At 42.0% G+C, this 9,264-nt stretch overlaps 1 protein-coding gene across 1 annotated transcript; it reads right to left on the bottom strand.

Annotated features, from left to right (window-relative positions):
• Window positions 1–309: 309 nt before the first annotated feature.
• Window positions 310–8,479, bottom strand: PSMD7 (proteasome 26S subunit, non-ATPase 7). Its single transcript, XM_079800068.1, has 7 exons — window positions 8,290–8,479; window positions 5,996–6,087; window positions 5,061–5,153; window positions 4,281–4,378; window positions 2,953–3,033; window positions 1,549–1,640; window positions 310–792 (listed from the first exon to the last, which is right to left on the bottom strand). The coding sequence occupies exons 1-7, from the start codon at window positions 8,361–8,363 to the stop codon at window positions 354–356; spliced, it is 969 nt and encodes a 322-aa protein (XP_079656194.1). The 5' UTR covers window positions 8,364–8,479; the 3' UTR covers window positions 310–353.
• Window positions 8,480–9,264: the final 785 nt, after the last annotated feature.

Genomic DNA, 9,264 nt, shown 5'->3' with positions numbered 1-9,264 from the left:
AAGCAATTTTGCAAACTGCCAGAAACAGACCCCAAGAGTCTTTTGAGATGGGGAAAATTCAACTCCTGGTTTTACAGATAAAAGAATGAAGAGTACCAAAAATGTGGTTTACTTTTGTCACACAATCTGAATCCTGAGCTGTCGTAATCCCAATTCATAGCATCCTATGCTGTAGTTTAGGTACGAGATCAGTCCCTCTATCCATTCACTTCCATGTAATGCCACAGCAAGAGTGACCTGGGGCAGAGAGCTCTTTTACAGCTTTTTAACAAGCACTTAAATGAAAAGAACCCTCTGGCGGCACACAAGTTAGTTTATAAGATTTTAATTTACAAATTAAAAAGCTACATGTTTTATTTTTTCTCCTTTTTTTCTTCTTTCTTTGTATCACTCTTTTCCTTATCTTTCTCTTTGTCATCTTTTCTATCCTTTTTGCTCTCTTCTTTTTCCTGCCCTTCTTTCTTTTCTGCATCCCGGTTGGCAATCTTGTTGTTGATGAGGTTGTGCAGGGCAACCACTGAACGGATCAGGGAGGCCAAATACACCACGACCATCTGGTCGTTGGTCTTTAGGTAAAAGGCCTTGACAAACTCCTGCAGGCTAACATCTGGCAGCAGGTTGAAGACATCCTGCAGCTGGTAGATGATCTGGTGGTTGATGGGAAGCTTGCCTGTAGCCACTTTCTCCAGGTAGCCTTTGATATCCAGAAGTTTGGAGTTCAGTCCCTTCAAACCATGCACCTGGTTTGTGATCCGCTGGGAAAGAGTGCCCACAGTAGTGTCTTTGATGTCTCTGTAATAACACACAAGAAGAGGAGGAAAAAGCATCAGTGTACTTACTGTATTACCTCCCAGGTTCTCATATTCTAAGGAAACACCTAGCTTTGTGGGGGGGCCGGAGGCGGAGGGGAAGCAAGTTTTCAAAAGAAAAATGTTACTCCTCCATTTTACAAAGATCTGAGTATAAGTTGGCTTAACTTTGTTTTAATTGGGAGACATATATTTTGTTTTTCTTATCACAAGGCATTTTTCAAAAGAAAAGAGAGAGCTGAAATAAAATTTCACTTAAAAAAACTAACAAAAAAAAAACCCTCTCCCCTTCAACTTTCCTAACAAAGGGTAGCATTTTCCCCACCTGCATCTATATGATGTTGCAAGAAGTTTAAATTAGCAGTAACATTTTGAATTGAAAGAAATCTTACTGAGAAAAATGATGACATTTTTTAATAAATCAGGGTTATATAAGTAGAGTACTTTAAAATAAAGCCCATCCCAAGTAGATTCTCTGCAGAAAACTGGCTAGCTACATTCACTGAAAAGGTCACCTTGGAAGAGAACATGCCTATACTTTACACATCTGTTCCTGTCCTAGTCAGTGTTATAGTTTCCACCCAAGGTGTATATCCACAAAGTCATAAATCGTAACTCAGGACACTTTAGAGATGATACAGGTCTAGAACCCAGATCCCTGCATTCCGATACAGCTCTCTCCCTTACACTGAGCAGCCTCTTGGGCTGCTTACGAGTCTGACACCATCCCAAGTCTCACCGTAACAAGTGTTCGACCCCAACTTCTTCAGCTTCCTCTGCTCCAATTTCACTGGTCACATGCTCAAATGTTTTTGAGGTTGGAGTTCCATCCTGGGAGAGGAGGCTTAACTGTAGTTATTTGCTTACAAACAAACTGACACAAGTTCCTTTCCACACCTTGATTCCTGTTTTAAATCAAATCACTTCATGAATTCATTATTGGGTTTTCCATGGCAAGAGTGGATAAGATTTGCTTTGAAAGCTTAGTCTTCTAAACTAATGTGACAGAGACTGCTGGAGCATCATGAGCTCGTTTATGATGAAATTCTTGATAATCCTCTCAACCCCACAGTGGGGATGGACACTCAGGGAAGTCTGGATTAGGCTGATTTTTAAAGTATATAGTTCTTGCCCTAGCTGCTCTGGTTCAGTGGATAGAGTGCTGGCCTGCGGAATGGAAGGTCTGGGGTTTGATTCTGGTCAAAGGCACATGCCCAGATTGCGGGCTCAATTCCCAGTAGGGGGAGTGCAGGAGGCAGCTGAACAATGATTCTCTCTCATCACTGATGTTTCTCTCTCTCTTTCTCTCCCTTTCTCTCTGAAATCAATCAATAAAAATATACTAAAATAAGAAAAGTACATAGTTCTTTCTAGGAAAGGCAATACGAGCTCAGGTCAGAAACATAACATTTAACCATCCATTGTTACTTGGATCAAACAAAGCAGAGCACCAAAATGATGCAGTCAGAACACCTTTCTGGAGGCTGGAATTTATCAAAGGAGCTGCTTGGGGATGTGGTTCACTGTATCACCTAGGGACTTCCCTAGAGTTAGAGTTCAATTTTCCTGGAAATGGAGAAAAGATATATTCTGGCAGCTCTTTCTAGCTATACCTAAAGCACAAGCTAATGAACCTGAGAGCACGTACTGGATGTAGTGGCTGAGTATTCAGGTGTCAAATCACACAGATGGATCTTGCCATCTAGCCCCAGCCAGCTCTGACCTACTCTCTTTGAAAACCTATGCTCAGTCTAGCCATTAGGATTGAAAATCTTCAAGGAGAAAGGAACAGTGGCCCAGGGGGACCCAACAGTGGAAAGTGCATTAGATTAAAGCTAAGCTCACCAGGTTCTGCATTTACTTTGCTGTGAACATCTCTGGGCAATCACTTAACTACTTTGGGCTTCAATTTCATTTGTAAAAGGGGATTTTAGATCTCTATGGTCCTCTCGTTTCTAAAATGTGGCTATTCAAACACTCAAAGGGAAAAACCATAATATCAAACTGTTAACAGACATCAACCTTCTCTTTCTTATAAAGAGATAAAGGATTTGTTGACTTGAAAATGGAAAAACAAAACCCCGAACAATTGCCTAATAAGTAGCAAATCTATTTATTCTAGACTCATAGCAAGATGACTTACATCATGAACTTCTTCCACTGAAATATATGCTTCTGTGGGCAGTCCCAGGTCCTTTGGTTTCACATCAATGATGACTAATACCTTGCAGAAAAACACATCTTAGCAAACCACCTCACACTGAGTATATAGGGATGACAGCAGCCATTCTTCTGATCATGAGTACTGAAGGATTTCATTCAACCAGACAAAAGCCAGAATTTTACATTCAAATGATCTCATCATTTGCTTTGTTCTCCACCCCCATCTCTCTCTATATAAAAGCCTAAGCGACCGTCAGACCATCCGACCAGTAGCTATGATGCTCAATGACCACCAGGGGGCAGACGCTCAACGCAGGAGCTGCCAAGCTGCGATGACTTGGCAGATGTGGTTCCTGGAACCAGAGAGGAGGGAGCCCGATTCTGGGGTGCGTCACCTGAGAACCGCCCTCTCACAATCCAGGACCACTCGGGGGATGTTGGAGAGCTGGTTTCAGCCCTATCCCTGAGGCCAGGCCAAGGGACCCCATCTGCCGGAGGGATCCCGCTCACTCCACAAACTACCTTCGAGCCGTGGCTCTGCCCCAGGTGCAGCCGGCAGGGGAGGGCCAGCAGGAGGTTGGCTCTAGGGCAGTGATGGCGAACCTATGACACGTGTGTCAGCACTGACACGCGTAGCCATTTCTGATGACACGCGGCCGCTCAGGCGGCCGCATGCTGAGGATGAAACATTTGCTGCTCCTGAGGATGAAACATTTGCGAAATAATGTTTTTTCCTCAAAGTGACACACTACCCGAGTTATGCTCAGTTTTTTGGCCAAGTTTGACACACCAAGCTCAAAAGGTTGCCCATCACTGCTCTAGGGCGTGTCCGGCCCGTCTGGCCCAGTCCTGTCCTGCTGGCAACCTTCTAATTAATTTCCTTTCAATGTGCACGAATCCATGCACTGGGGCACTAGTTAATAAGCTGAGAGGTAGTCTATAATATGGTGATCAAACTCAAGGGAATCAGAGTTAAAACAGCCAACAATTTTAATCCCAGTTACACCACCTATGAGACCTTACTAACCATTTTAACCCTCAGTTTTCTCATTGTAAAGAGGATAACAGCTCCACAGAGTCACAGAGAGGATTAAGGGAAATAACATATACCTGGCACTTAGTAGGTGTCTACTGTTACTTATTAAACATATTGGGTTATTGCATATTACACAACACTAAAAATTAACACAGGCTTACATAGAAAAAGTAACAAAATGATTTGCTATTCAAATCCTTCTTAAGATGCTCTTACTTAAGTAAACTGGCAAAGAATATCTTTCAAGAGTTTTAATGACAGAGTGTACTCACTGAGTTAGGGCAGTATCTTTTCATGAGTTCATTGATGGCGATGTCGTTCTTGTGTAGTTTAGGGCCTGTGTGGTACCATCCAACTATTCTTTCTCTGGCTGGGAAGGGAAAAAAAATTAAGTGGGTTTGAATTGTTAAAGATCTATGTAATTCCCTCAGAAAGGGTAAGAACTCCAGTTATTATGCTCTCTACCCTTTTCAGAATTTAAGACATCTATTTTAAACCTTGACTTATAAAATGTAAAACTCAATAGAATTTTCAGAATTAAGCAGCAAGGGAAATTCAGACATCCACATCTTAGACTAGTTTAGGAGACCAGTCAACAATGAAAGCAACCAGAAAATAATTCTAAGGCAACATATAAATGTGGGTTCATGTCCCATAGACTGCAATTGTAAGTGTTGCAGGAATAAACATTTTCAAAGCAACGTGGTTGCTGTAATGAAAATGAAATAATACACATGATGAAGAGGTATACTTATCCTGGCAGCACTAAAGCTCTAGGGGCAAGTGGATTTTATTCGATAGTTCTTTGGTTTTCTGCTGCAGAGGGCTAGCTCTCTCCCCTAAAACTTAGGTGGTCTTTGCTATTCTAGTTTCTTATTTATTCTTCCTCATCTTCTACAACCACTAGTCTTACTGAAGTCTAGCTAAGAAAAGGGCCCTTGACATTAACCAAAGAAAAGGGAATACTTAAAAAAGAAAAAATGTTGCACACACACTTAAAGATAATGTAAATCAATGCCACAAGATCTTAAACACACACACACACGACATACCATTGACCTTCTTAAACATTCCATACATGTTTTCCAAATAATCATGGTCTAAAAACCAAACGGAATCATCTTTGTCATCTTCATCAAAAGGGACTACAGAGGGGGGGAAAAAAAAGCAGTATTTATTTTAGAGCCAGGTAGAATTCTAGAGCCTGGGTCATAATCAGAGACCCCTAGGCCAGATATGATTCATGTAGGTGGTTTGTCCAATACAGTATTGAAATTATTTTTGAATTGCTCTCATTAACAACTAGGAAATTTCACATAAAAATCCAGACTTCTGGCTTCTCTTGAAAAATCAGAAGACCTTCCGACAACTGGCTAGAGCCAGGTAGAAGTTGAATCCTTTAAAACGGACATGCGAAAAGCCCCATCACTTCCTACTATTTTCCATTTGGCAAATAACATTACTATCTGGTCCTTTTAGACACCGGAGTTAGTTACCTTTAGTCCAGGATCATGCCAACACTTATTTTGTCCTTTTTTGATGTTGCTTTAATCATAAAATACATTGAAATGTTCTTATAAAGATTCATGAAACAGAATAAAAGGGTAATGGTCTCCATCTTTCCTTTGCTAACCAATAACCGCGGTTAATAGTTAGTGCATAGGTTTGCAAACGGCACCAATTACCTATTTTTATAAATAAAGTTTTACTAGGCCACAGCTGCCATTTGTCTACATACTGTCTATAATTGCTTTCCTGCTACAATAGCAGAGCTTGGCAGTTGCAATGGAGACTGTATGGCCTGCAAGTTTAAAATATTTACTACCCACTTTAGTGTGTAGCCTTTAGCCTCTCTTTTTATACCACAGCAATTCTTAATTAGAATTCTGGTTTGCAGTAAAAAATGGAAAACACAAAAAGTCGCTTTTAATTTTAAAGTTAATTGACATTTTAACCATGCTCAGAAAATGTAAAATTTGTCTTTTACCTGCAAAACTGTTGGATACATCCAGTACTTTCTTTTGCCATGACCCCAAAAGCACACCAACAACACGCTTCTGGTTTCCAACCTTGCCTATTCTGAATGAGAAAGGAGAAGGCACACAGAAGATGTGCCAACAATTAGATACTCAACAGGAAATACTCATGTACAGACACAACTGAGTGAGTTTACCTGGAAACTAATCCCATTAAACAAATGTAATAGAGTCAGGTTACTCCTTAATATTAAATTCTAATAAATATAATGAGTAATTCATGAACTTTTTACACTGGCAGTTTTTACTCACTGTTAACTGGAAAGTAATACAAGCTTGGAAAAAATTTCAAACTTTATACAAATTTTCAATGGAGAAAATGAAAACTCTCCCTATCTTAAGAGTTTTAAAATGTTATTTGATGTTTGAAAAACATATTTAAGTTATGTTACCACATTTAACTTTATATTTTTCTTTGCAGCTTACCTTTCTCATTCATTCATTCATTCATTTACTTATTTATTGCTTTATTCTTTTTAAAAGTTCTTTGTTTAAAGTATTACATAAGTCTCCTTTTTCCTCCAATGACCTCTCGCCAGACGCTCCCACCCCCCTTACCTTTCTCTTTTAAACTTTTCCCATCTTCTCTATCCTTGAATCTTTTCAGGGATAAAGATGTTAAAGTAAAACCAGTTTTATTGTCCAGCTTGATGCTAACTGCTCTCTGGTACATCCACACCATGTCAGCAAGCCCCACTAGATGTTATACTTCTTTGAACCAGGTAGGGGCTCAGAAAGTGATTCTGACCCAGAGGCTTGTGCATGTCATCTGTGGTCGTTCTGAATGGCTTAATTAGAAAGAAGTCAACAGTGAGCTGGTGACTAATCACAGGGAGAGTAGGACTGAATGAGAAAGATTTTACTTCAGGATTTTTATCTCTATATCAAACCTCAGTGATTTTGTTCTAAGGAGCTACAAGTGTAGCAAGTGAGACACAGACACAATACAACTCTATATTCAGAGGAAAGACAAAACCCATTGTGAAATGAACTATGATTTCTCAACAGTTGCTGGTTTCACATTGGTTTAATTGAATCACATGGTTTGGCAAATTTATAAATGCTTACTAAATTTGGGGTTTGTATTAAGCCAAGTTAAGGATTCTGTATTCCTGGTGGTTCTGATTTTTTGGGAAAACTTAGGCACTGGGTTTGCACACTTCAAAGTTAACTCCCACACTCACTGGCTTTTCTTTTGGTTTACAAAAATCGATTTGTCTTTTACAAAACCCTACATTCGTTATCTGACACAGCAGCTAGCAGTGTCTGTTTGTACCATGCCCTTAACAAGTGTTTGTTGACTTTACGGAATAGAACTGACATGGTGACTGCCCCTTTAGCACCCCTAGTATCCTATGGAAGAAAAATAGCAATTACTGTACAGTGGGAAAGCAAGCATATCCTGTTAGGCTGAGGGTCCTACAAAGCAATGGAACTGAATTGGGGACCCTAAACCTCAAAGTCTCAAGTTGGTTTTTTGCTCTGGCTGAATTAGGAGTTGTACAAAGCAAAACGCTGGAGAATGAATGGGCACTTAAAAATCTTACTCTACAGCAGTTGCTCCCAACTGGGTCTTTCTTTACATTAGCTAGTTCAAGTAATTATTTTGTAAAACGTACGAACACGTGTAACAGGTCCAGCGGGATGAACAACCTGAAAACAAGCAAGGGAAGGCGGGAGAAACATCTGGGGATGTTTTCTTATCGAATTCATTAATGCCCAAGTCTCCAACTGATCTCATTTTTAAAAGAAAATCTTGATACCTCATCTACGTTTTACGATATTGTTAAACCAGATTCCAGCTCAGAAACGTTCACAAGTTAAAACCATAGCTCTTCCGGGGCGCTGAGACCAGAATTTCGGTGACAGCCTTCAAAGGCACAGAAGCTAGAATCAGAAGGGCTTTCCTACGAGACGGGGTGGGGTGGGGGTGGGATACGGTGACAGATGGGCACGAGGCTTTGGGGGATCAGGGCCAACTGGAGGTTGCTCCCACAGTCTAGCAGCCTACGGACCAGGATAAAGGAAATGGGCAGCCCAATCCCCGGAGTGCCGGCTGGCGCAGGGGGACAATGCTGGGCGACTTGGGCTTCCCGAACCGAGGTTGGTCTGGGTCCCTCGGCGAGACCGGGCCGCCCTCCGCCCACCAGCGCTCCTGCGGCCGCTTCGCCTTTCCCAGAGCGTCCGTGACTCAGCAGTGAAGGTGCCGCCGGCCCCGCGCAGCCGCCCCGCGCCGCCCGCTCACCGGTTAAAATGATCCACCACACTGAGCAGCACCAGGGGGTGGACCACCACCTTCTGCACCGCCAGCTCCGGCATCGCGATACACTCCGCCCGCCAGGTTCCGCTCTCTGCGACCCGCAAACACCGGCAGCCACAGCGGCAGGGGCACTCGCGGATCCTCCAGGCCCAGCTCCTCCTTTTCCGGCCCGGCCGGCGCCGCGCGGCCGCCGACTTCCGTTCCCAGAGTGCCCCGCGCGCGTCGCTCCCGAGATGACGCTCCTGCCGCCACCGGGAGGAGGGGTCGTGACGGAGAAAGGCGGGACCTGTCCAGGGTGAACAGCCGCGAGTTTCCCTTGAAAATTAAAAGGACAATGAAGACTCTCCGGTATTTGTCCTGCACTGTCCCCTGCAGTGGTTTTTCGCCTCAGTGCCCCTTCAGCCCCTTCCCACTCCCCCACCTCCCCCCGTTTGAAGACTAGAAAAAAAGTACTAAGAAAAAAATATAAATAGTAATAACTAATATTTCCACCCTCCAGAAAATGTTCACTTTTGCTTCGAGTCACAATCCTCCAGAATTTCTTAGAAGAACTTACTTTAAATCTCTAGCATTAAGGCGCGCCCTTAATGGTAGATTTGGTAATTTATCTCATCCTCATTTTATTGTCGGGGAATAATTCCCTTAATCTCGACTAGGGACACTTTGCAGATAATCTGTGTTTATATTTCCCACTTGTCTTTATATTACTTACCATTTAACTAGGGCTAGACGAACGTAATTTGTGCCTACAGTCACAGCATTCAGACTAGTTTTCAAGTAAAAACTTAGGCAAAGTGTTGAAAAAAGATGAAAGGAAATAATGTTTTGGTATTTAGCTAGGAAAGAGAAAAAAGAAGATTAAATGGGGCATGTAGGAGACAAGGATTTAAGCTTATTTGCAGAAAGAGCCAAATTACTTAAAATCCATGCAAGTTTGTATTTCTGTCTAATTTTATTATT

Source organism: Cnephaeus nilssonii, assembly GCF_951640355.1.
Source record: "Cnephaeus nilssonii genome assembly, chromosome: 20".
In the NCBI taxonomy this organism is placed as follows: Eukaryota; Metazoa; Chordata; class Mammalia; order Chiroptera; family Vespertilionidae; genus Cnephaeus; species Cnephaeus nilssonii.
Note: the sequence above shows the minus strand (reverse complement) of the source record. Positions and strands in the feature narration are given on the sequence as shown.

Coding starts and splice junctions, on each gene's coding strand:
- PSMD7 (XM_079800068.1), bottom strand. CDS start 8,363: ATGCCGGAGCTGGCGGTGCAGAAGGTGGTGGTCCACCCCCTGGTGCTG. Junction 4,379..5,060: donor AATGTTTAAGAAGGTCAATG/GTATGTCGTGTG, acceptor TTCCCTTCCCAG/CCAGAGAAAGAATAGTTGGA. Junction 3,034..4,280: donor AAAGATACTGCCCTAACTCA/GTGAGTACACTC, acceptor TTTTTCTGCAAG/GTATTAGTCATCATTGATGT.